General features: G+C 42.4%; 1 protein-coding gene and 1 long non-coding RNA gene across 3 annotated transcripts; one reads left to right on the top strand and one right to left on the bottom strand.

Moving 5' to 3' along the window:
• Positions 1-1,578: 1,578 nt before the first annotated feature.
• On the top strand, positions 1,579-26,254 carry LOC148849977 (uncharacterized). Of its 2 annotated transcripts, none has more exons than XR_016099506.1 (4): positions 1,579-1,781; positions 2,010-2,135; positions 20,790-21,117; positions 25,817-26,014. It is a non-coding gene; the product is annotated as an uncharacterized LOC148849977 (long non-coding RNA). The 2 variants fall into 2 exon arrangements; XR_016099507.1 differs by lacking the exon at positions 25,817-26,014 and adding an exon at positions 26,071-26,254 and having other exon boundaries at positions 1,629-1,781.
• Positions 23,307-25,823, bottom strand: LOC148849978 (thaumatin-like protein 1). The gene is made up of 3 exons (XM_088946161.1): positions 25,243-25,823; positions 24,425-25,097; positions 23,307-24,090 (listed from the first exon to the last, which is right to left on the bottom strand). Exons 1-3 carry the CDS (start codon positions 25,304-25,306, stop codon positions 23,853-23,855), a joined length of 975 nt encoding a protein of 324 aa, XP_088802287.1. The 5' UTR covers positions 25,307-25,823; the 3' UTR covers positions 23,307-23,852.
• Positions 26,255-27,081: the final 827 nt, after the last annotated feature.

Here is a 27,081-nt window from a genome sequence, read left to right on the forward strand (position 1 = left end):
ATTTTTTTATAAGAAGATTGGTTTACCCCAAATACTAGTGGGCAATTTGGGTTTTGCCATTACCTTGGGTCCAAACTAGGGTTCACATTTAGGTTGGTCCTTAATCTAACCCAATCCATCTAATTTACACCCTTACTTTATTTGAAAGAGCCCAAAAAGATTAGTAAAGATTTAAGAAGAAAGAGGGATTTAATGAAAATGGGGAGATGTTACAAATATTGTCTATTAATGGAAGGGAATGGAGATATTTAAGAATTGTCTTATTAAAGAATAAATATGGATTTTATGAGAAGCAATAAAGACCCATGAGATTTTTTATTTTGACTTGTTATGGTTTTAATGTCATTATTTAAAAATAAATATCCATGTGTAGAAAAGGAGAAGAGGGAGGAAGTACGTGTAAGCTCTATGGTGAGTGCCTAAGAGGACCCCTGGGGGGGGGACAATATTGGACATCTACTGAAAGTTAGAGTTTTGTTCATGGATGGGACCATAATCGGAATCAGAATCGAGAATCCCCAAGAATCAAAATTGGAATTTACCCATTCCTAATGCCTGTTTAGTTCAGTCAGGAATCAAAATTAGATTTCGATTGTTGTTTGGTTCATTTAGAGTTTGAATCGGAATTAAGTAAAAATTTTCAATTTTATATTAGCCTATTTATTATTTTATTAATGCTTAATAATTAATATCTTATTATTTATCATTAATTTTTGAACATTTTATTATGACTTTATTAATAATAATATTATTATAGTTTACTAATAATTTAGTATTTTACTATTACTTTAATTATATAATATTATATTTGTACTTAAGTATTATTAATTAATAAATAGTATTGTTGCTTGTTATTATTACTTTGTTATTATTATTAGTATTTAATAATTAATATCTTAATATTTATCTTTAATTTATGAGTATTTTATTAATATATTATTTATTATTATTGTTATAAAATATTATTATTATATTTTATTAATATTATATTGTTTTCTATTATTTTATAATTATTTCATTATTATTTAATAACTAATATGTTATTATTTTTAAATTTAATTATAATATTATATTAATATTATTTTATTAGTATTTTACTAATAATTTATTATTATTCTAATTATTAATATATTATTGTTTTGTTATTGTTATCTTATTGTTACTTTCATAATAATTTATTATTTAGTTATTAATGTTTTATTGTTATTTCAATAATTATTTATTAATATTGTATTATTATTATTATTATTATTTATTACTTTGATTAATTGTATTATAATTTAATTTATTATTTATTATTTATTATTATATTTAATAATTAATATCCTTGCTTGTTATTATTAATTTAATAATATTTTATTATAATGCTATTATTTTATTCTTTACTAATATTTTGTTAATAGTTTGTTAATATTAATTTAATAATATCTTATTATTTTATTAATATTAGGGTTTGAGGGTTTTGTCATGAGTTCTTTAGCTCTTGACAAACTCTAGGATGCGTATCCCATGGGAGAAAATGTTAGGGGCTAAGTGTAACTACCCTTAACAAATTGTGGTGGTAATTTTTAACTATTGTTTACATATTTTTAACCCTTTTTTATTTGAAAGCGGGATTCGGACGAAAAGTCGAAGACCCACCGCCACCGGTAAGGCGGTGAAACCGAAAAGGCGAACGAAATTGAAAATACGAAAAAGAAAAAGACCAGGAATCAGGACTTCAGGAGAGAACAAGTCTTCTACCCCGACAGTGAAGTCGTCGTCACGTCTGTGTCTGTGAGGTAAGGAGGGATTCCTCCACAAGCTTTCGTTGGTCATCATCCTTTCCAGTTTCCAACTATCGGCTCCTTCTTCCCTTCTTCTATTCCTCTGTCTCCTTGTTTCTCTTCTCGTTTTCTTTTGCTACTTGGTTGGATCCTTTGCTCTTACCCCACTCTGTCTTAAGTTGTAAAGAATGGCTATTGATCTGAAATTGGAATAAAGCGTATTTCTCTTTCTTCCTATCATAGAAAGATGGTGTCGTCCTGTCAACGAAGCCGGGTACGCATTAGAAGAGTCGGGATCTGATCGGCCTCAGCAATGCATGCGTGCGCCTACTCTCTTCCCTTGGACGGTGCTCCCTCGCATGATCAAATGTAAGTTCTATACTTCTTAACAGTTCCTTCAGTTGTTGTGTCTTGAGCTTATTTGATTGACATATCCTTCATATGTGTGTTTCAGCGTGTTTAAGAAAGATATAAATTGTGGTTCATAAGTAACTGTTTATGCTCTTTCTAAGCTACTTTTGTTGAACACCAGTATATTTCTCAGGACTTAGTATTATATTCAAATTTGATGTCTGCATGCTTGCATTCAGGTTATAGAGTGTGATCTAATTTCTTCAATTTAAAGTGAGCATATTTTATGTGGCATCAGTGCTAATCCTGCTTGAAACTTTGGTTAGCCAAAAGGTAGAGAAAACTCTGTTTATTTTAATGAGATTGAAACCTCTAGCAATTTGATGTGGACGACACATGGTTTGTTCGTTATTTCTCCTTTGCCTGACGGATATGATATTCGAAGGATATTCAAACATTGGAATGTTGCTGTAACCTCTAATTTGTATACTCATCATTTGTTTGCTTCCATGGTGTGAAGGATCTCCAATGTGTACCTCTAATTTGGTATTTCACTGCCAGTTCTTGATTCCGGTGTAATGTCCCATTACTAGATTACATGCTAAAACACACACCATGTTACTCATCAAGTAAATCTGCCTAATGTTATCCCCCCAGTGCATCTATCAATCAGATACAAATGAAAACAGGCACATACATATATTATACATGCATATGTATGTCTATATGTTTATGCACACGAACTACATAGATACTCAATATTAGGTTCCTCTAAAATTTGCCACCCATATTCTACTTTCACTCCCCACCCGCTCCATGCTTCGGATACTTAGGTTATTACCTTTTTTGTAAGATTGTAATGTTTGCAGCTTGATTCAGAACTTTTCTCATGGTTATTTTGAGTCAGAACTAGTAACAACGAACAAGCATTGCATAATTAAATGTGTTATTTTAAATTTTCATGGATGCAACTGTTTACTTACTATTCCTATTTAAAGCCTTTAACTGAGCATAAAATGAGTAACCAAGAAGTAGTAGTTTTCAAGGCACCAAGGCGAGGCTAGGCGGCAGGGGGGTGCCTTGTCACCTAGTCGCCTAGGTGATGGTTTTTTTTTTATGTTAAAAACATAGATCCTAGGGTAGTTCTCTAGATACCATAACCATATTTCCTTAATAATTATTCATAATTAAAGTATAGAGAATTAACATAAAAAAAGAAGTATAGGTACCATAACCATACTTTAATATGAATAATTAATAATAATTATTCATATTAAAGTAGAGAGAATCAACATATTTATGAGAAGAAAAAGAAGAAGGAAAGTAAAACTGAAAAAATATAGGGGCTGAACCCTTACTTTTTTGTTATAGGAAAAGAAGAAAAGAAGAAAAGAAGAAAAGAAGAAGAAGAATGTCTATTTTATAATTATAATCTCAAAAAAAGAATGAACAAAAAAGTATTTTATATTAGAGAGTAAAAAAGTGCGCGTTGATTAGGCGAGGGGAGCCTCAAAGGGCGCCTTGTCGCCTAGGCCCCCGCCTAGGCGTCACATTGACAACTATGTAGTAAATTATTACTTCCATGTTACCATTTTTTATTTTGTTTCCATGTTTTTTATGCCAAGGTTGCCTGTTTTAATATGTAATGCTTATCCACACGCTTCTAAGTTTTCTGTCTTTCTTTTCTGACTTGTTGCTCACTTAGGAAGTTTTCCTATTTATGAGCTTTGTATTAGCAACTCTTTCTTGGTATGTTAATACAATGTTCTCATGTTTGTTTGTTAACAATGAATATGACACTAAACAGATAAGGCATTAAGGCTTAGTCGAATTCAGTAGAGTATTTACATGTTTGTTTGTGCAGGTTGGCGTTAGCCAGTGTAAACTGTCATTGCTTACTTTTGTTTGTCTCGTGCTGATATTTTTGGTTTATTAAAATTTTGGTACATTTGACTTACCAAGAAAATTTCTTTGTTCTTGGAATTCAAAGTGTTTCTCTTCTTTTCTAATTTCTTCTACTATGTATCTGTGTATTGAAATCACTTTGACTGTTTGATTCATTCCCTTTGAATCCATTAAGGTCCAAAAAGACATTAGAGTCACAGATGCATAAGGAGTTGTAATATTTTGATAAGAATCCCCTAGTTGCTGATTGCGTCCATGTTGTAGTTGTATATTAACATATTTCATGGGGAATACTGTAAGGAACATCTACAAGTGGTGAATTGGTGATGTGCTACACATGACACACAAGGAGAGGACAAAACATTTGACAAGATTATAGCAAATTTCTTAGGAAAACTTAATCACACATGACACAACAAAGATTAGTGGTGGTAGATGTGTGCACTATGAAATGAAAAATAAGGAAGAAAATAGGTGTTCAAGAATTAGGTGGTGATGGTGCGCAATCTGGCCGGTCCTAGCTGTCAACGACATTGCCTTTGACTGGAGCAGCGGGGAGCCTGAAACGGAGAAGATGAGGGAACTCCAGGGGGAACCCGGTGAGGTTGCTCCGAAGCTCAAGTTAGTATTCTCTCAAAGGCAAGATAAAACCGGATGGCGCAAAGTTCACATACCTTGTTGTCGGGGGTAGGGGGCCTTTTATAACCACTTCGCGCACTCACTCCGAGGCTTCTGTCAGGTCGGGTATGATTACTTCTGTGCTTCTGCCAGTTCGGGTGCCATCCCTTCTGCTGGGACAAAACCGCCATTGCTCCTTGTCGGAGTCGTCTCTGTAACTGGAGATGGCGGTGGCAGGCGACCGTTTGAAGTGCGGCTGTCAAGCGTCAGATCCCAAGTCAGTTAGGTGCGCCGCCCCTGGATACGAACTTCTTCAATGTAAGGCATGGTACGGTTGTTCAGTTCGACATCCTGGGGGCGAAGTGCTAGAGTGGTGAGCGAGGTGAAGTCTTGAGTTCGGATAGCGGTGTGTCCCGAATTGCCATGGGGCAGGCCAGTTCGGGTTACTACCCATTGTGTTTGGCTCGGGGCCTAAGGGAGAGTTCGGGCTCTTAGTGGGTAGTTCGGGCTCTTAGTAGGTAGTTCGGGCTCCTAGTAGGGAGTTCGGACCGCTGGTTTCTCCCTATGGTGCTCGCGCCTTGGGCGCACTATTGCGCCGAGCTGTTGCCTTTGCCACGTGTTGCGTAATTACGAGGTCGGGCCAAATCTTCCTTCATCAATTGCCCCCCACTCTTCGTGCTAAGGGTCTTGCCCTGGCGCGGGGAGTTTGCGAGGTGGCAGGTGGATTTGTCCCGTACTTCGAATTTTGATAGCACGAGGTTTATTTGGGTTTCTCGAGCGCCCAAAAGGCGGGAGACGCGCCTACGTGCTTACAAATGCTGACAGATGTGGTGGCGCACGCTTATTTCAGATTTCAAAAAAGCGCGCCGCTGGGAGACGTGACAGCTGCCTTTTCGAATTTGAAAAAACGCGCTGCTGCCGTTTGAAAGGCGAGGAGACGTGCGCTGGCATTCTGTCAGTTTCAGAAAGACGTGCGCTGTCGTCTTGTCAGTTTCAGAAAGACGTGCGCCGGCGTTTTGTCAGTTTCAGAAAGACGTGCGCCATTCACATCTCGGTCTCAGGGGACGTGCGGTCAGCGCGAATGTGGGCCGTCGGATTAGCTCTGATCTGCACTGTTGTTTCTCGGTTACTGTGGGTATAAATAGTGGGGGATTCCAGTCGCTTTGTCACTTCTGCGTTTTGCTTCTTGAGCTCGTGTCCAGGCTTTTAGTTCGCCTTAAGGTTTTTTGCTTGTTCTAGTTTTCAAAGTCTGTTCAAACCTTTTTTCGGGTGAGTACTTTCCTGGAATCCACATTTTCTCCTTGATGTCTAGCTTGGATAGCTCAGACGGTTCTTCAAGTGGGTCTGATGCAGGTTCTACGAACCGAGTTGCATCCCCCGATGGCCTTAGCGAACCTGAGGTAGAACCTAAGGAAGAGTTTGGGCCCGTAGGCCAAGCCGCTTCGGGTGGTTTGGCTTCTACCTCTCGTCGAGGTCGGATGTTAGACAGGTTTGGTCCTTCGACCATGACGCCTGAGGGGCTCCAATCCCTTATTACCTATTACAACTTTCCTGGGGAGTACTTCTATTTCATTCATTCGGGTGAGTACTTTCCTGGAATCCACATTTTCTCCTTGATGTCTAGCTTGGATAGCTCAGATGGTTCTTCAAGTGGGTCTGATGCAGGTTCTACGAACCGAGTTGCATCCCCCGATGGCCTTAGCGAACCTGAGGTAGAACCTAAGGAAGAGTTTGGGCCCGTAGGCCAAGCCGCTTCGGGTGGTTTGGCTTCTACCTCTCGTCGAGGTCGGATGTTAGACAGGTTTGGTCCTTCGACCATGATGCCTGAGGGGCTCCAATCCCTTATTACCTATTACAACTTTCCTGGGGAGTACGCCTATTTCATTCATTCGGGTAGCTTTCCTCGGGAACACAGTCCTGAGGAGATCGTGATATTTCGGGAGCAGCTCGCTGTGGGGCTGCGACTGTCTTTCCACCCCCTTCTTGTCGAGGTTATGAATCACTTCGGCGTTACTATCGGCCAGCTTCACCCGAACTCCATTCGTAACTTGGTGGGGACAATCTCCCTATTTTGCGAATAGGGCTTTCCTTTAGACTTGGGGATATTTTCTTCTATCTTAATGCTTAAGAAACAAGCGGGTCCCCTTCTCGGGCATAGGCCGACGTATTACCTGTTTCCTCACCCGGGTTTTAAGCTCTTGCACGAATTACCCAACAAGGTCCCGGCGTGGAAGCGGGACTACTTCGGGGTGCGAAGTGTACTAGGGTGGCCTTTTCAGACCGGGTGGGGGATGGCCGCCCCCGACTCCGGTGTTACGCTTGATAAAGAGACGGTGAAGGGCCTCCGACAATGGTTATGGCTAGGGCTAAAATGCCATCAGTACCTGACGGAGGCCAAGCTCATTGCGGCCGACTTGAGTTCGGGTAGGTTCCTTGCTCAAAGGTTTCTTGTTTTGCTTTGTTCTTTCGTTTTTTCTGATGCCGAACTCTTTTTTACAGGTGTGATGGACTCAGAAAGGACTCGCGGTGGGCACCTGTTCCAAGGCATGAAGAGGAGGAAGCAAGTTGCCAAGCGAACTCGTGCCGAGCTGCCCCAGAATGTGGAGCCTCATGTACCAGACTACCCGTTAGAGGATCCGTCTAGGGAGCCCGAGGTGGTTCCTTCAATGCAAGAAGTGGCAGGGGCCCCTTATGCCGAGACTACTCACATGGGGGCTCCCGCCTACTCTAGTGCTCTTGCTTACTCTGGGTCCGCTTATACGCGAGCTGGGCTCTCAGGCTCGGGAGCCCAAGGGGAATTCAGGAGCGTGCTGTCGCCGAACTACGCTCTTCAGAAGAGTAGGGAGGCCACCTTCCCCGAGGAGATCGCTGCGTGGACCGATCTTCCTTTGAACCAGGTCGCTTGTCGTGCTGCTACTCATATTATGGTGGTGAGTTAGATTTCTTGTTGGGCTTCTTTGTTTTTATCCCTCTTGCTGTCGTTCTCTTAATCACTCGTTCTTTCCTTTTGGTAGGTGAACTCTTCTATTCATGCCTTGGCGGCCCAGATGGAGAGGAGCTCGAGGCAGGCACGAGCTGCCGAAGAGGCTTTCCGTGCTGCCGAGGTGACTACTCGAGCTGCTAAGGCGGCTGCTCGTGTTGCTGAGGAGGTTGCTCGCGTTGCTATGGCCAGGCAGGCGAGGTCTCAGAGAGATGCCGAGGCCATGGGGGTTGTTGTGAAGCACATGGCGAACCTGAGGCTGGATCTGCAGCATCAGGTTGAATACCTTCAGGAGGACATTAGGGAGAGGACGCAGATCTTTTCTCAAGGCATCGAAGATGCCAAGAAGAAGGCCGTTGATGAGTACATCGCCTCGCCACGCTTTGATGACCTGATGGTGGAGTCGTACAGAAGGGGATTTAAACTAAGCCATGGACGATCCAGAATACGTACCCCAAGCTTGATATCAGTGCCATATCCACTTCGCGCATAACTTAGGAGATGGCCAAAGTTGCCGATGGTGAGCCAGATTCCGAGGGCGAGGCAAGACCTTCAGGTGTCGTTGAAGTGCCTTCTAATAATGAAGTAGCTCCGGGCCTGAGAAAATGCAATTTTTTTTATCAAATGTACGCTTCCTTATCTTGTAATGGAATGGCTTTTCTTTTGGTTAAGTGTTGGTTGTTCTTTCTTCCGAACTCACCGTATTTGCCGAACTGATCATGTCCCCGATCTGTTTTTTGCCCGGGTTACTGCACTCGCACGACCTGTTTCGATGTTTAATACTTCTCCGCTTCGCCTAAGCCTTTGGCTGACTTTTCTTTCCTTGCCTATGCCGAGGTTCCTTCGTTAGCTCGACATCCTGGCCCTTAGGCTTTAGTAGCGATTTCGTCCACTTCGCTTGGCGGTCTATAGGTAGTATCGCCTTAAGTTGACGATGTTCCACGCTCGGGGTACTTGTTTGCCTTCTAAGGTTTCGAGCTCGTATGCCCCCTCGAGCGCTCTCTTTATTCTGTAGGGCCCTTCCCAATTTAGTCCGAGTTTGCCCACGTCGGGTTCGAGCACCATAATCTTACGGAGAACTAGGTCGCCGACTCGGAAGCTCCGCTTCTTTACTCTGGTGTTGTAGTACCGAGCTACTTTTTGCTGGTAGGCCGCTGTCCGGATGTGCGCGAGGTCTCTTACCTCATTCAATAGGTCGAGGTTGGTACGTAACTCGTCTCTGTTTGTCTGATCGTCATATGCTTCTAGTCGTAGTGTAGGTATTTCGATTTCCGCTGGGATTACCGCTTCATTGCCGTAGGTGAGGTTAAAGGGGGTCTCTCTCGTGACGGTTTTTTTCTGTAGTTCGGTGAGCCCATAGAACACTCGGTAGCTCGTCTGCCCACAACCCTTTAGCTCGGTCTAGTCGTGCTTTCAGTCTGCGGAGTAAGGCTCTGTTCATTACTTATGTTTGACCATTTGCCTGTGGGTGTGCGACCAATGTGAATTTCTGACGAATTCCCATATTTTGGCACAATTCTTGGAACTTGATATCCTCGAACTGTTTGCCGTTGTCGGAGATCAGTACCCGAGGTAGCCCGAAGCGACATACTATGCTCTTCCAAAAGAAGTTCTATATGTTTCGGGCTGTAACTATTGCCAGAGGTTCAGGTTCTATCCATTTTGTGAAGTAATCTACTGCCACCACTAGGAACTTTCTCCCACCTGTTGTTGGCGGGAATGGCCCCAGGAGGTCGATGCCCCATTGCGCAAAGGGCCATGGGCTAGTGAGGTATTTGAGGTTGGAAGCAGGCTGATGGTGGATATTGGCGTACTTCTGACACTTGTCGCATTTTCTGACGAGCTCGATGGCTTCTGCCTTCATCGTTGGCCAGTAGTATCCTTGTCGAAGTGCCTTTTGGGCGAGGGCTCTGCCCCCCAGGTGTCTGCTGCACAGTCCTTCATGAGTGTCGCGGAGTACGAGCTCGGCTTTGGCAGGTCGCAAGCAATGCAGGTAGGGGAGCGTGTAGGACCGTCGGTACAACCGTTCGTCTATTATGACATATTTGGCTGCCTGGCGCTGCACCCTCTTGGCTGTATTGTGGTCCGCAGGGAGGGTTCCATCTAGCAAGAAGCTCGCGAGTGGGTCGATCCAGCTTGGCTCTGCTTCAAGGACGGGAGCGACCTCCTCTGCCCTACCGAGAATGCTAGGCTGAGGTAAGTCCTCTATGTACACGGTTCTCATGGTGTTGTGACTCGTGTTGGCTAACCGGGACAGGGCGTCGGCCTCAGTGTTCTTTGACCTCGGGATTTGCCTGATGAAGCGTGATTGGAAGTTGAGTAGAGCCTCCTTTACTTTTGCCAAGTATGCGATCATAGAGAGCTCGCGTGCTTTGTATTCGCCCGTAACCTGGTTGACCACGAGCTGGGAATCATTGCAGATAACTATGTGCTTTGCTCTTACCTTTTCCGCTAGGTTCAGCCCGACTATCAGTGCCTCATACTCTGCCTTGTTGGATGCTGCGAACTCAAAGCGTAGTGCGTATTCCAATTTCGTGCCACCCGGGCCGCATAGGACTATTTCAGCCCCGCTACCCTGTTGGTTCGAGGAGCCTTCTACGTGAAGGATTCAGGGCTCCTTATCTCAGTTCGCGCTTGGCCTAACCAGGAGAGATGCCACACTGGCTGCTACTTCACGGGGTTCAGACTCTATTGGATTGGGAGCTCCGGGTTCCACCCAAACTAGGGATCTCGGGTTCAATCGGCCCAGGGGCTTCGAGGCTGAATGTGCACTTGGCGATAAAATCTACTAAGGCTTGGGCCTTAATGGCAGTTCGTGGCTCATACTGGAGGTCGTACTCGTTGAGCTCGATGGCCCACTTCGTCAGCCGATCGGAAACCTTGGGCTTGAGTAAGACTTGCCTCAGAGGTTTGTTAGTCAAGACGATGACGGTGTGAGCCTGGAAGTATAGGCGGAGTTTCTGAGCTGCAATTACCAGTGCGTATGCTAGCTTTTCTATCTATGGGTATCTCGTCTCTGCTCCCTGCAGAATTTTACTAACATAATAGACGGGCCGCTGGACCCGATCTACTTCTTTTATTAGTAATGAACTGACCACCTTGTTGCTTGCCGAGAGGTACGGTTCTTAGACCTCGCCATTCTCGGGCCTGGCTAAGGTTGGCACAGTGGCGAGGTAGCTCTTTAGCTCGTCGAACGCGAGCTGGTAGTCTCGGGTCCATTCGAACCCTTTGCCTTTGATTTTCTTAAAGAAAGGGAGACAACGATCTGCTGATTTGGACATGAAGCGGCTCAGAGCGGCTATGCGACCGTTTAGCCTCTGAACCTCTTTTACTTTTCGGGGCGGTCTCATATCTAGGATGGCCTTTATCTTGTCCGGGTTGGTCTCAATACCTCGCCGGTTGACAATGTACCCTAGGAACTTACCCGAGGTGACACCGAAGACACATTTGTTGGGGTTCAGTTTCATTCTAAATTGACGCAGAATTTGGAAGACAAAATCTAAGTCTTGTATTAATTCTTGTGAGAACTGCGTTTTGACGACCATGTCGTCTACATAACATTCTATTTTCGTGCCAATTAAGGGCCGAAACAACTTATTTACAAGTCTTTGGAAGGTCGCCCCAGCATTCTTTAGTCCAAAGGGCATGACCTTGTAGTAGTACAGGCCGAACTCGGTTATGAAGCTGGTCTTTCCTCATCGGACTGGTCCATCCTGATTTGGTTGTAGCCTGAGTAGGCGTCCAAGAAGCTTAGCAACTCATGTTCCGAGGTCGCGTCCACTAGGCGGTCAATTCTGGGGAGGGGGAAGCAATCTTTTGGGCAAGCTCGGTTCAGGTCGGTGTAGTTGACGCACATGCGCCACTTGCCGTTTGCCTTTTTCACCAGCACTGGGTTGGCTACCCAGCTCGGGTAATGAACTTCCCTTACGAAGTCTGCTGCGAGGAGCTTTTTGACCTTCTCGTCGATCGCCCTCCAGTGCTCCGAGGCTAAGTTGCGTTTCTTTTGTCTAACAGGTCTGACTACGGGGTCAGTGTTAAGTTTGTGAGTTATAAGGCCAGGGTCAATACCGGGCATATCGGCCGCGGACCATGCAAAAGATATCTAAATTTTCAAGTAAGAAACTCACCAGTTTGGTTCATAGAGGCTCCTTGACGGAAGCACCGATCTGTAGCGTTCGAGCCGGATCTGTAGCCGAGGTTGGGATTGCGACCGTTTCCTCTGTGGGCGAAGCTCGTTCCTCGCTCTGCTCCGTAGGTCGCTCCAGTTCGAGGTCGTCGGCTGCCTTGGTTTTTCCCTTAAGGGCGGCAACATAACACTTGCGGGACTCAAGCTGGTCGCCCTGCGCTAGCCCCACACCGAAGTATGTGGGGAACTTCATTGCTAGATGGTAGGTGGAGACCACTGCCCGTAGAATATGCGTAATTGGCTGCCCTATTATGGCATTGTATGGGGAGGGGGTCGCGACCACCAGGAAATCCTGGTTGAGTCTGATCGCGCAAGGCCATGTGCCGAATTCCACAGGTACTGTTATCTTTCCGAGGGGCCTGACTTCCTCTCCGTTGAAGCCCACCAGAGGAGTGTTTGCGGGCTTCAGCTTGCTTCTCTGCAACTGTAGCTGATCAAATGCCGACTTGAAGAGGATGTTTGCCGAACTGCCTGAGTCAACAAGTACGCGCTTGACTTCGAAGTCGCTGATCCTTAGTTTTATGACAAGCGCGTCATCGTGGGGGTAGTGGACACTTCGTGCGTTGTCTTCAGTGAAAAAGATCGGTTCTTCTACCTTCGGCCTCTTTGGAGGGTTTTGTTCTTCTCGGGCTACCTCGCGAACTGACGTCCGTGCTGCTGCCGAAGTACACACTGCTACCACCGAACCTCCCTCTATCAAATGGATGGTTCCCCGAACTGGCCTCTCTTCTAGAGGCTGTCGCTGCAACGCTTCGGCCGGTCTGCTGCTGGATTCGGGGGCATCTTTTCCGTGCTCCCCTTGCCGACTTGCCTTATTATTATTATCATTATGCTGTACAAAATTTCTCAAGTATTCGTGACGGATGAGTCCCTCTATCTCGTCCCGGAGATTATTACACTGTTCGGTACTATGACCGTGATCTCTATGAAAACTACATTACAAATTTTTATTTCTCTCGTTTGGATTACTCTTTAGGCGAGGTGGCCACTTTACGCCTTGTGTTTAACGGCGTATAATCTGTCCAAATTGCTAAGGGAGCTCGGGACGGCTGGCTTGGCTTTGCCTCCCGGGCCTGGTTTCTTCTGTCGCCTGGGTTGGAGGGCTCACATTCTCTTTTTCTTTCTCAACCCCGCTTTCGGTTCTTTGGTTGATTTCTTCCTCTGTTCTCATGAACTTGTCCGCGAGCTTGAGGAAATCGGCCATGGTCGCGGGTTGGCTGGCCACTATGTGCCATTTGAACTCCTTGTGCGCTACTCCTTTCTTGGCCGCCGCGAGCTGTATTGCGGGGTCTAATCGCGGTATCTGCAAGCATGCTTCATTGAACTGCTTGATGTAGCCCCAAATGGATTCTCCTTCCCTCTGGACTACTCCGAAGATGCTTTCCTCGGTTCTGGGGCACCGCTTGCTGGTAACGAAGTGTGCGGTGAAGACCTGCACGAATTGGGTCCAGCTTCTTATTGACCCGGGGGCTAGGTTCCTGTACTAGGTGCGGGCTACCCCCTGAAGGTGGTGGTGAAGGCTACACACATGCGCGATTCACTGGCCCTAGCGAAGTGCATTTGGGACTGGAAAGCATCGACGTGGTCATTGGGGGTCAAAGGACCCATCATACTTGTCCAAGGGTGGGAGCTTGAAGTCTCTTGGCATGGGGACTGCCAGGAGTTCTGATGCAAGGGGTGAAGGAACTGAGAGAATTGGGGCAGCTTTTACCTCGTCCGAGCTTGTTTCTTCCTTACCTCTGAGCTCGGGCAGGATACAGGTGGCAGTTCGGCGACTTCGTTGGTGCCTTTGTTGTTGAGCGGACCTGGTACTGGCGCTGTTGGCCTTTGTGTTGCCGAGCTCAATTGGCTCGGAATGTTGGTAGTTTGCTGCTAGGGCGCTGAACCGGTTCTCCGTGAGCGGGAACTTAGGCTTGGAGCGCCTAGGTGCTGACTTTGCGGGCGAGGTTCCCGACCCGCTTGCGAGCTGCGAGGCGGGGGTGATTTTCCTTTCCTTTCGGACTGGGGATGAGGCCTGGCTATTAGGGGGGTTTTGGAGTTGGGAGGCTTCTCCTCGGTGAGGGCGTCCACCCTGAGGGGAGGCCTTAACCGGCTTCGTAACAGGGAGCCGAGGTGGAAGCAGTGACTGGTTCAGGGGTAGCTGAGGGAACTGCTGCTGATAATGGTGTTGAGAGAGGTGGTGTAGTACTTGGTGCTGCTGGAGTTGATGCTGTTGGAATTGTTGCATTTGGGCTTGCATCTCCCGCATGCATTGCATCATGTCGTCCAACTGATTCTGGCGGGTCGCCAGTGGGACAACAGTTGGTTCAGCAAAAGTTGTTTCGATAGGGAGTGGAAGAGGGATGTTCAGGGTAGGAAGGTTTAGGGGCGCCACTGCTTGTGGCGCATTCAAGCTGGGGATCCCATCCACCGGAAGGGGGATGGTGAACTGTCCGATGCACACCACGAGAACTTGGAGTTGTTCCCCGATGGTGTTCGTTTCTGTGCCACGTTCGGCATTGTTGGAAGAAGCCATGGGTGTTGGAGTTTTTTGGAAGATGAGGAGATTATGAGAGTTTTAGAGGGAGGCTTTTAGAAGCGTTCCCACAGATGGCGCCAATTGATGGTGCGCAATCCGGCCGGTCCTAGCTGTCAACGACCTTGCCTCTGATTGGAGCAACGGGGAGCCTGAAACGGAGAAGATGAGGGAACTCCGGGGGGAACCCGGTGAGATTGCTTCGAAGCTCAAGTTAGTATTCTCTCAAAGGCAAGATAAAACTGGATGGCGCAAAGTTCACATACCTTGTTGTTGGGGGTAGGGGGCCTTGTATAGCCACTTCGCGCACTCACTCCGAGGCTTCTGTCAGGTCGGGTATGATTACTTCTATGCTTATGCCAGTTCGGGTGTCATCCCTTCTGTTGGGACACAACCGCCATTGCTCCTTGTTGGAGCCGTCTCTGTAACTGGAGATGGCGGTGGTAGGTGGTGGTGGCAGGCGGCCGTTTGAAGTGCGCCTGTCAAGCGTCAGATCCCAAAGTCAGGTGTGTCGCCTGTCGATACGAACTTCCTTGGTGTTAGGCATGGTACGGTTGTTCAGTTCGGCGTCCTGGGGGCGAAGTGCTGGAGTGGTGAGCGAGGTATTTTTTGAGTTCGGATAGAGGTGTGCCCCGAAATGCCATGGGGCAGGCCAGTTCGGGTTACTGCCCTTTGTGTTTGGCTCGGGGCCTAAGGGAGAGTTTGGGCTCCTTGTAGGGAGTTTGGGTTCCTAGTAGGGAGTTCGGGCTCCTAGTAGGGAGTTCGGACCGTTGGTTCCTCCCTATGGTGCTCGCGCCTTGGGCGCACTGTTGCGCCGAGCTGTTGCCTTTGCCACGTGTTGCGTAATTACGAGGTCGGGCCAAATCTTCCTTCATCAGGTGGGAAAACCTAAAAGGAGAAAAACTAGTTCAATTTAGAGACATGTTGATAATAGACAGAAAATGGAATTTAGAAGGAAAGACTAATGATATATGGTTTGAAATGGGAGATTTTATAAAGAAAGGGAAATAAAAAAAAGTTTGATGGTGGAATGAAGAGGTTCAACATGTAATCAATTTAAAATTAGCACATAACAAAGAATGGCAAAAGACTAAAATACAAGAAACTGGAAAAAAAACATAAATTCATAAGAAAGGAAGCTAAAAGTAAAGTTAAGTTAAATTTAGCGCATATGATGAACTTTATCATAACTAAGCGCTAAAGAGGGAAGAAAAAAATTTATAAACTAACAAGCATGAGAGAAAGGAAAGGCAAAGATTTAAACCATGTTAGGTGCATTAAAAAGGAAGATCAAAAAGTCTTGGTAAAAGATGGGAAAAAATAAACATAGAAAAACTAATTTGAAAAAAAAATTATTAAATGAACATGTAGAAGACACTAATGGAGGAGAGGTTATTAATATTAATAGTATTAAAAATAATACATACCTTCGTTAAATTAAAACTATTGAAGTAAAAGAGGTACTAAATAAGATGAAGAGAAAAGTGTTAGGACCCAGTGAGATTCCAATAGAAGTGTAAAAAGAAATGAAGTTGCCTGATGAATAGAGAAAGGGCAGTATGGTGTCTTTATTTAAAAAAAAAGGTGAAGTACAATGTTGTAAGGGATTAAACTCATGTGCCAAATTATGAAACTTTGGGAGAGAATAATTGAACGATGATTATGACATGAACCAAGAATATCTTTTTATATTCTGAAAATATAAACATTACAAGCATCCCTTAGAGAGGCACAAGATGCTACCTCTGAGTTTATGGCAAAGAGATCAACCATGGAAGCTATCTTTCTTTTGTGTCAATTGATATTAGTGAAAGAAGAAAGTTCAAATGTTTTACTCAGAACTCAGAATATAGAGATCAAGCTGTAGTGGGTAAAAACGAGGCAAATGTTCTTGCTGATGCTTTGGAAAAGCAAGGGGTGGGGAAGGGATCAGATGTTCTGGACTATGCTGTAAGTTGTGTATTTCGATGTCATCTTGGGGAGAGCTAAGAGAGGTTATCTCTGTGTGGTGCTCCATTGTATCTTATCATTAATTAATGAAACTTTCCTGTTATTGATAAAAAGGATAGAAAAGCTTAGAGAGAGAAAAAGCAAGATCTCCATGTGGTGTTAATTGATCTAGAGAAAGCATATGATAGAGTTCCTAGAGAGATAATATGGTGGTCTTGGAAAATAAAGGGGTTCCAAATAGGTATATGGACCTAACCAAAGATATGTATGAGGGTGCAACAACCAATTTTAGAACACCTATGGAAAAGACATTAAGTTTTAGAGTTATGATGTGCCTTCGCCAAGGTTTAGCACTTAGCCCTTATTTATTTGCACTGATCATAAATGAATTGACTAAGCATATTCAAGAGAAGGGCGGTGCATGTTGTTTGCTGATGGCATTGTTTTTATTGATAAAACTAATGAAGGTTAAATGCAAAATGAAGCTTCTGGACAAATGTTTGAGAAACAAGATGTTTGAAAATAAGTAGGACTAAAACAAAATATATGATATGTAAATTTAACAATAATAATAATAATAATAATAGGAGTGTAAATCAGGGTACACTTAGGATTGGAGACCAAGAAACAACTCAATGTGACCTTGGTTAGATAATTCTTAACAGGGGCAAGATTGAAAGGGATGTCACCCATAGAACTAGAGTAGGATGGGGAAAATGGAGGGGCACACCTGGAATTTTATGCAATAGGTGAATACCGCTTAGACTTAGATTAAAAGGAAAATTCTATGAAACAGTTGTAAGGCCATCTATGCTTTGTGGACTAAGATGGTGATAAAACAAACCTAGGAGTAGCTTCAATTGGTGGTAAAATGAGAGGAGGTAGACTAAGATGGTTTTATCACCTGCATGGAAGACCATCAACAACACCTGTAATTTGTTTCAAGTTGAAGGGGGATAGAAGGGCTTGGGGTAGACCAAAAAGGATGTGGTTAGAAGTAGTAAGAAATGATTTAAGTGCCCATAATTTAACAGTGTATATGGCATTAACTAGAACAGATTGGAAAAACACGATTCGTGTAGCTAACCCGATATAGTTTGGATAAGGCTTGGATGATGATGAAAAAGAAAAAAATCATTTTTACTTTATATGGGAATTTCTGGCAAGAATGATTCATTCTGGGGGGTGGGATGAAGGATGTATTGTTTTTTTTTCTATACCTCCTCAGTCAATGTCTTTATCTGTTTTAAGATGAGTTAGGCTGGTGATGAGAAAAAAAAAGCTTTATCTATGTAACTTTATTCTATGATCTTCTTTAATTTACTAGATTCTATTTGGCTCATCTACTTTGGTGACAGAGTGGTTACAAGATACAATCCCTCAAAAGCTAACACCCTACACCCTTATGAACCATGGATTCAGTTTTTGCTAGCACTGCCATTGCAATTTTTCTTGGATGTTGAAGTAGTTCTAACCAATATTGGGATATTTCTGTGTTGATAGAAATACATTATTGATATCTTATATGGGTTCAAAAGTAGTTCTAACCAATATTGTCATATGGTTGGGGCTCTTTAATATCTCACTTTAACCATTCTTGATCAGTTTTCAGTGAACTGTGCCAATTCATGTACACAGACAACTGAACATTGCCATTCTCAGAGTGAAATTTTCATCTATATGGGTGGTGATCTTATCTCAATCACTACATTAATGAAAAGAATCTACGACAGAAATCCTCAAAATTATCTGTCAGATGATATGCACCTCCTGTTTGTCAAGACAAACAGGAACGAAGCCTTTAGTCATTAGTTTCACATCTGAATATGAACTCTGGTTCGATAGGTCTTTTTTTCTCTTTTCATTTGGAGAGAGAGGAATCAATGCACATCTGAATATGAAGCAAATACAACTTCTAATAGCTTTGAAGAATTTTAGGTTAAGTATTGTTTTGAGTTTTTCTTTCCTGAAAGTGTTCGGGCCTTAACCTATCATCAATCAAATATTGGTAATAAGTAATTCTAGGATGTAAATTTCGGGGGTAAAAATCCTTTTATTGGGCCATTTCTAGTGGTCACTACAGTGAATTTGGGTTAATCGGTGTGGAGTTCTATATTAAAATGACAAAGGACCTAAAGGCAATAGTGTTTGTTGAGGTGGAATGAAGACCCTCATAAAGTAGAGGCTGTCATTCTGCTTCAGATGCTGAACTTGCTTTGTTGCTGAATCTGAACTTTCTACTTTCCATCAGTAGAGGTTATTATTTCCCATTGACATGTCAAAAGACAATATTGAATATGGGAGACCTCGACATTGGGTGTGACCTCTCTTATGATAACATGGTCTTTAAGATTTGATATTGCTCTTTGAGATCTTGGTATACTTGGATCTTGAGCTTCACTACTTCAAGGTTGACATGTCAAAGTATTTTTTTATCAATAAAAAGAAATTTCATTGATGAAAATAGAAATTACAGGGGTTACAGTTTATGATTAGCCTCTGCTACCCCACTACAATGTTATGTATCCACTAGTAAGTTGATTTTTCACTCTTACAGTTGAGCCCAGAAACAGTGATCCCTGTTTACCCCTTGTTTGGCTAGCTGGTCTGCAAATCCATTTGCTGCTCTAGGGGTCCACCGAGTTGAAAGATGCATGTCCTTGGATAGGCTTTTAATCTTCTTGATGTCTTTTCTGAATAGCCAGGGTGTGTTTTCATGTTGTTTTAGCCAACTGATGATAACTTTGGAATCCCCTTCCACAACTAGCTTTTTCACCCCCAGCTCCTTGGCTTTTTGAATCCCATATACCATTGCCTTCAGTTCAGCTGTAGTGGAATTTCCAATTCCAAAGGGACCCGAAAACTGCCCCAACACATTTCCCCTTTCATTTCTTATAACCCCTCCAATTCCAGATCTTCCTGGGTTTCCAAAACTGCTGCTAGATAAAACCTGGTTCAGGGGGCACCCAATCCTTCAGGACCTTCTTTTTTGCCAAGGAAGAGATATCAACTGTCCTCCAATTCCTAATTATATCATCCGCTGTAAAATTTGAAAATAAATTCAGTGTTTTCACCCATGAAGTCACCTTCATCATAATACTATCAGTTCTTCCTTGCATCTTTCCTTGTCTTCAAATATTCTCAGATTTCTTTCCTCCCATAGTATCCATAGCACTGCTGCCCTTGTGCAGACACTTCCGCAGTATTCTCCCTCTTTGCTTTGGCCATCTAAAAGTAGATGGCTCAAACTTTGTTTGAGCCACCTGCATCCAAATAGGTAGAAAAACCATTCCCAAATACTACTAGCAAGAGGACAGGAGACAAGAATATGAAAGGCATACATGTCAAAGTGTTGATCTTTTCTGTCAGGTTGGTTTGCTGCCTATTAGAATATACACTACATATTTCTCAAAATTTCACATTTTCTCTCGCCTATTTTCAATCTTTTCCACCATGAGGCCTTTTGAATAGCCCACCATTTTATAAATTAGCTGTCAAGTAAATAATATTCCAAAGTATACAAGAAAATTGCATATTGAAGAAATACAATGTATGTTTTGACCTATTAATCTATAAATTTATGTACTAGGTAACTTAATAGCAGCCACGTGTTTTACTACCCATTTAGGACTGATTATTAAAATCTGCATGCAATAAGTATTATTTGGAAAGCATTCATAAGTTAGTTTCTTTTGAGAAATAAATTTTAACATATTAATCAGGTAAACTAGGTACGTTATTCCTTTTAACTAAATAAATAAGTAATATTCCGCAATGCACATTATTCCTTGAAACTTTTGTGGTGTAATGCCTTGAGGCTTAGAACTTGTCTATTCAAGACCAATGGCCTTTTAAAACCTTGATCAGTCAATTAATTACACTTTTATGGGGGCACTACTATGCGTTGTTTTTTTTTTTTCATCAATATATGCGTTGTTTGTAATTGTGAATTTGTGACTGGTCCTTTATGTATTCCAAATTGTGGTTGTGTTTGCATCCTTAAGATTCAGATATTCTATGTAATGTACTCTCCATGTTATAATTAAATTATATACCTCTTCATAAAATTAAAATAAATTATATACATCCTAATTCCTACACATGTTAATCTCCAAGGGAAAATGAACAGAAACTTTCTTTTTTGGTATGAACAATTTAATAAATGAGGTTAACCTTTAGCTTCTTTTTTAATTTATAAACTACATTCTAGTGCAACTTTTGGATCATACATGGACCAACCTCTCTGCATGTATTTACCAATGTATCGATCCTTAGCTGATAGGGACTTTGGATTTCCTTTTCAATGATCTTAGAATTTAATTGGTATGGGGATAAGTCAAGACAGCTTACCGCTGGTTTCAAACCTATATGGTCTGGGGTTGCCTAGCTTTTTGAGTTTTCTTTCTACCAAACAAGAGTAATGGGACATGCATTACTAACAATTATACAGGCTTTTCTTAAGTTGATGCAAAATGCATCTCATTTCTATTTCCTGATTTATTATGTGATTTTCAACAGAACATCAATCAAGAAATTCCATGGAGGCCTTTCTGGAACTGTAAAATCCTTGCCAAAGTACTTAGAAGATTTTGAAGCCATATTTTTTAGCTCCAAAAGAAGTGACTCATTGGAGAAGTTTCTGGGGAAAGTCAAAGGGGTGGGCTTGCAATTCAACATAATTGAAGTCTACAACCAAGAAGTTCGGAAGCTTCATCAGAGTTTTAGATTTAGATGGTTTCTATTCCAATTATGAAAAGGATCAATGCTACCCATCATTGATCACAATCACATTCTAAACTTTTGGGACCTATTTTCCTTCTTTCTTTCCCAGGCCCCAATCTACAAGGTAATTCTGCACATATTCCTCAAATCATATTAAGTTTTTACATAGAGTTGTTTACATATCATGCTTGTTTGCTGATTATAGGCTATATGTGGTCCTGCACTAGTTTTTTTCCGGGAAAATAATAAATTTCTGATTACATATACTTTTAGAATACCGATATGCTTTGTTACTTGGCATATTGATAGGTCCCATATACTTGTCTTCACATTGATTCACCACTACGAGTGGATCCATGGCCCCTGCTCATTCGGGGTCTATCAATAGGAAAATAAAATCATTTAGTTAACAACTTTTACTGATTCTCTCATATATAATTCCTTGTATTACAAAATTGGGCGAGTGCATTGAAACTTTTGGCAGAGCAGAAAGAATCTTATCTTTATGTGAGCATGCTTTTAATTTTAGCCATCCATGAGTATAGACAATAACATTCCAGCAAAAGGATGATGCGTAGAAATGTCAAAAGATGCAAATATGATGCTCTCTAGATTAAGTAAATGGAATTTATTATGGAACGTGGGATCTTTGCACTGTGCTTTATGAAATTATATGTTAAAGTGCATTTTAGGAAACATTGTCTGAACCGGTTGTATGTGATTGTTTCTTTTTGCACACCCTAGCTGGTTTTGATCCCATAAGTTGCAGGAATACCCCGAAAAATTGTGTAGCTTAATACTGTTCTGTTTATATGCTTTTGAATTTAGAATCTTACTAAAATTATAAGACCAGTTTCTAGTTTATGAGACAATCCTAGTGAAAGATAAATGATACCCTGAATTCGTATAATAATAAAATGATTACATAAGGGTACTAATGCCTTTTAGAAAGGTGATTGGAATGCCAAGAACTTAAGGGCCGATTATTTGTCAGATTATCTATAATATATAATATAAAGTGGATATTTACCTTGAGTTCTGTGTAGGTCATAAAAGTTGAATCCAAATAACATATATCTGTAGGAATAATACTTGCAGCATATGTGCTAGCATGTGGTTTTACACTAGTTTTATACAAAAAGGAAGAGTATCAAGTTGAAGGGCTAGGATGATCGGATCCTCTATGATCCAGTGGAGACAATTCTCTATTGGGCCAATGAAATAGTGCCTGGTTCCCTAGTTAGGAAGAGACAGAAGCGCCCTGACGTGGAGAAATCGCTTAGCTGTTTCTTGCCACTTGTGAAAGAAAAGCTGAAACTCTCTGCACTTGACAGCAATAAGGGGAAATTGAGAAGTGGTGGAAGAATGATTGAAGTGGATTACTAGATTTGCAAGTAAACCATCAGTTATGCCTGAAGTGGTAAGTTCTATGTTCACACAATAAAGGGTTTAGAGTTCTTAATGGACAAGCACCGAGTTGTAAAAGTTAGCCAAAGCCAAGGTTGATCCCACTTTCCAAGTCCTTGACAGGGTGGTTCGTTGTAGCATTATCAAATCTGGATGATGAAGACTACTAAACGAAATCAATTTTACAGAGCTTTAGAGATAAAAACTGAAGCCCACCCAATTGACGAAAATGAACTCTAGAAAAAGTTGGCTTGTTTCTTTCCAATATTTGGTGGCTCAGTGTCTCCCCTTGTCAAGTTGATCAATCCACTAAAACAAGAATCTTATCCGTGGCCCTTCCTCGATCGATTTCAGACATCTGGGCTGTATTGATTCCATGAGAACACGTTCCTTTCAGTTTTAGCCGACCATTTATCCAAATAGAAGCAGACAACTTTCAAACAGTATTAAAGATGTCTTATTTGCCATTCAGTCCACATGCATTTGGTCCATTTGGCATCCAATGATCCAATTATCGAACTGTTACGTCAGTTCGCAATTAATTTTTCTCTGGCCCCTTGGATTCATTGATATTAAACATCCAATCAACGTAAATATTCTGGCCTTTGTGAATGACTTTTGCCGGATTACGATTGATTGATGAGAATGATGGAATGAACAAGCATGGTTTGGAGGTTACCATCACATAATGCAAAAGCACCATGTAAAATTTCAACTGCATCGTGACTATGCTGGATAGGATTATTATAGTTCTATCTCTTCACTCAAGCCAGATTTGAGATTTTACCTAAAACAAGTCAGAGAAAGGTTTATTTCACTTGACAGAATCTCCCAGAAACCATGATTTTATAATATACCCAAGACCCAACTACTGCTACATTATTCGGCATTCCCAACAAACCATTATTTTACTTCAAATATACATATATAACAATAGAAGAAGATAAACAATGAATACATGAAACTTTCTTTTACAACATGAATGGTCATCCTACCTCCCATAGCAGACAGCGACAAGCTATCAAGCTTGTGACTCCCGCAAAGTGGTCCTTTCTTACATACCAACCAATGACCAAACCAATCATAGACATTCGTGTTAAAGCAATACTTTACTCTTAAGTGTTTTGTCTTAAATCAAAGAGAGAGCTTAGCCCCTTCCTTTGTTGCTTTAGCTCCACAATTACAGAAGAATACATTATACTTTTGCAGGCAAAGGAAAATTTTTCTTTAGACTTGTATATACGTGACATTACTTAAAAATATAAGAAATCTAAAAATGGATGACTTACAATCTGGAATTTGCCGGTTCTCCTTCCTAACTCCTAATCCCCCACTCCCCACCCCCCAATTGTTCAGTTCCCACTTCCCAACCCAACAACGCTGTAAATCTGAGGGGCGGTCACGGTGATCTCCATTGCCGACAATAATTGTAATTGTCCCTCTTGAGAGACACTACAAACGAAGGAAGGAGAGAATCAAGATGCTACTGGTGGTTGTAGCAGTGATCAAAGTTTGCCGGAGAGCAGAAGTAGAGAGGATCCTGGTTGAGCCCCCAGTGGCCAAGGCTGCTAACCATGAGTCGTCCGCCAGCATCGCTTCTGCTCCTGACCCTGACCCTGACCCTGTTCCCGATCCAGACCCATCTGATGAAGTCCCTGTTCTTGGCGTCGATTCTCTCGAAGATTTTTGACTGTGGAAAAAAAAAAAAAGAAAAGAAATCAAAAGACAAAACTTAAGCAAATCGCAGGGCAAATGAGAGATGGGAAATGTTGAAAAAACGTAATAATAACAAAGCATCCTAACAGATCAATCAAAGCTAACCAAAAGAACAGTAAAAGAAAATGGGCATGGAGAAAAAACTATTTTGAGAGCTGAATATTTTGGTCAAAACAAATAGAGAAACCCATTTTGAAGGAAAACAGGGATCTTGTAAAAACCCATATGCATTTGATGGGTCTTCTCACAGAACCCAGTTTGCTTATTTATTTATCTGTGTTCTTTCTTCTTCCCCCTTGGCTCCTTACCTTGTTAAAGATGAAGGGCAGAACGTAATGGTGTAATCTGCCCCTGTACAAGTAAACGTACTTGTAGCGTCGTCATACGCATAACTATATGATTTCGGGCACGCCGACTTGAACATCTGGGAATAAACCGACGGCCGGCATGTGGCAGGCGTATTGAAGGAACCACTGCAGCAGTACTCCGGTGTCCCAAACGCCTCACAAGCACTCTTACATGCGTCACCTTCTCCAACTTTTAACTCGATTGGACATCGCTGATTCAAATCGGTCACGCACCCGGTGGATGTACACGTACCCTGCCCACCACTTCCTTCCACAATCATTGGTAGATTGTACCCATCAACCAGGCTAACATCGTAGAAATCCTGACTACCTGAGCCAAGGGTGAACTCGGCCAGAGTCGCCGGAGGGGCCGCACCCGCCCCGTTGCATTCTATCTGGCCCGAGCCACAGTCCCCGGTGGAACAGCTGCCCCGGCCAGACCCATCGAAGTTGCAGCCTGTTCTGCCCCAGAACCTGCCAGACCAGCCTGTTGGAGCCTGAAAGGGACGAGAACTGCCCTTTGCAAGCTCGAAACCTGTACTATCTAATTTGGGGCTTCCTGCATTGGCTAAAATTCCAGGCCAAACTGTGTAGTCGCATTTGTTTACAAACGTGAATGTGGTACCTGAAACACCTGAAAGAGAGGGAATAGAGATTTATCAGATAGGACAATGGTACCAGCAATACAAAAATAAAGGGACGGAAGAAAATGTAAGAGCACCTCCGATCTCAGAATCAAGAACATAGAGCGCAGAATCCACAAAGAGAAACTACTTTACCTCTTGAGAGCTCTAGCAGAATCAAGCTGAGGATCAAAGAGAAAGAACAGTTGAGAAAATCCATATAGGTAACCCTTTATTAGTTTGTTGGTTGTTCCTTTCTTTCTTTCTTTGAAGCTTTTCCTTTTTTTGCTGGTCGTGCGAGGAAATACACAGAGTGAAGCTGTAGCTGTAGATTATCTTCTTTCTTTCTAATCTGAGAAAAAAAAACTATGGCTGCATTGTTGTGTTGGTAGGGATGGTTGAAATAGAGAGGAGGAAGAAGAAGAATCAATAATTACAATAACCCAGACAAGGCTTTTTTCCCTGATAGATGGCAGTAAGAGAAGACGAATGGTGCAGAGGTTGGGGCTTACCACCCATAAAATTACAAAAAAAAAAAAAAACAAACAAGAGTAGCTAGAATACAGAGAAAGGCAAGAGAGAGAGAAACAGAGAAACAGAACAGAAGAGACCAGTAAGACAGTAGGAGGGGAAAACCAAAGTTTCTTGCTAACATCTTATTTATATCCATTTTAGTGCAGCTGTGTTGTCATCAACGTTTTACACTTAACCCTTCTTTTTTCTTTTGCAGAGACAGTGCGTCCCTATACTGACTTAGACCGGACACCCTTATCATCTTTTCTTTATCTTCTTTCCTTATTTTTCTGCCCTCTTTTTAATGTAATGACTAATGGGTTGTTCAAAATGATTGAAGACTACCCTTTGATGTATCTGATTTGTACAAGTAACATCTCCCTAATTACCTAAATCACATGTAAATTAACCTCCACTAAGTTCATCTCCCTGTAGCCAGTAGGAATATTTTTAACAGAGGTTTCATTTCAGGTTTGGGTCTGCCTCAATCGATTCTACCTACTGGCTTCTGCCATCTATGAACAGTCACAGCTTCCTACGGCTTTCCCAAGGAGCCCGATGCTGCTTATTTAAATACAAACGTTTTCGTATTTGGTCATTGAATTAAGTTCATCTTTATAAATACAAGTGGGAACCCAGATTCATTTAATGCCAACTAATTACAACCTTGGCCGAGTTACATCAGTGAAAAGCGGAAATAAATAAAAGATAAGGGTGTTTTTGGAATGGAAATTTATCTTACTTCGGGGCCTGTTGTCTGTGGAGTCACGCGTCTATTTTCCATATGTAGGGGTACTTTGGTCCATCAACAAAATATACGTTTGTCACCTTGCCCAACGTCTCCAAATATAATTTGTCCACGCGTGCCAGGCAATGCCAGCGAGCATTTCTTTTTTATTTTTATTTAAATTTTTTTGCTGTACAAGTCTCTAATTTCTAGTGCTACATTGCTTATAAGTCGCCACGTGCCTTGAGATTAATAAAGAATCTTACGGGATTCTCCCTTATTAAATTAATTCAACATGGTCATTATTGTCCTCAAAATTTAATATAAATAAAAAAAATTCCGACCGTTTTTCGGTCCCAAACCGCCTAACGGCGTCAGCTCGACTCCCGATTCGTCGGTGACGGAGGTCGGCAACCCGGCAACCGTGGTTTTAGACCCTACTCTCATCGGTCTCCTTCCAAGTTCCAGCCGCCTTCGTCGTTCGTTCGTCCCACAGATTTCTTTTCGGGCAAGGTCTGACAAAAATTGGACGGACGTTCCGAGAAGAAAATACAAGGGAAGAACGGTAAAAAAAAAGGAGGGACCCCTGGACTTTGGCTTTCTGGCAGGCGAAGACGGAACCAGTAGTTGTCACTTTTGCTTTAAGAGGGACACGTCACACCTACCAGGAAAGATAGATGCTGATGCTGATCCACGTCAGTTAGTGAATAATGACGTGGATTTTATTTGCGATGTGGGACCAATGCGTTTGGCTG

Source organism: Nelumbo lutea, chromosome 5 (genome assembly GCF_056320005.1).
Source record: "Nelumbo lutea isolate HS-2025 chromosome 5, American lotus-T2T, whole genome shotgun sequence".
Classification (NCBI taxonomy): domain Eukaryota; kingdom Viridiplantae; phylum Streptophyta; class Magnoliopsida; order Proteales; family Nelumbonaceae; genus Nelumbo; species Nelumbo lutea.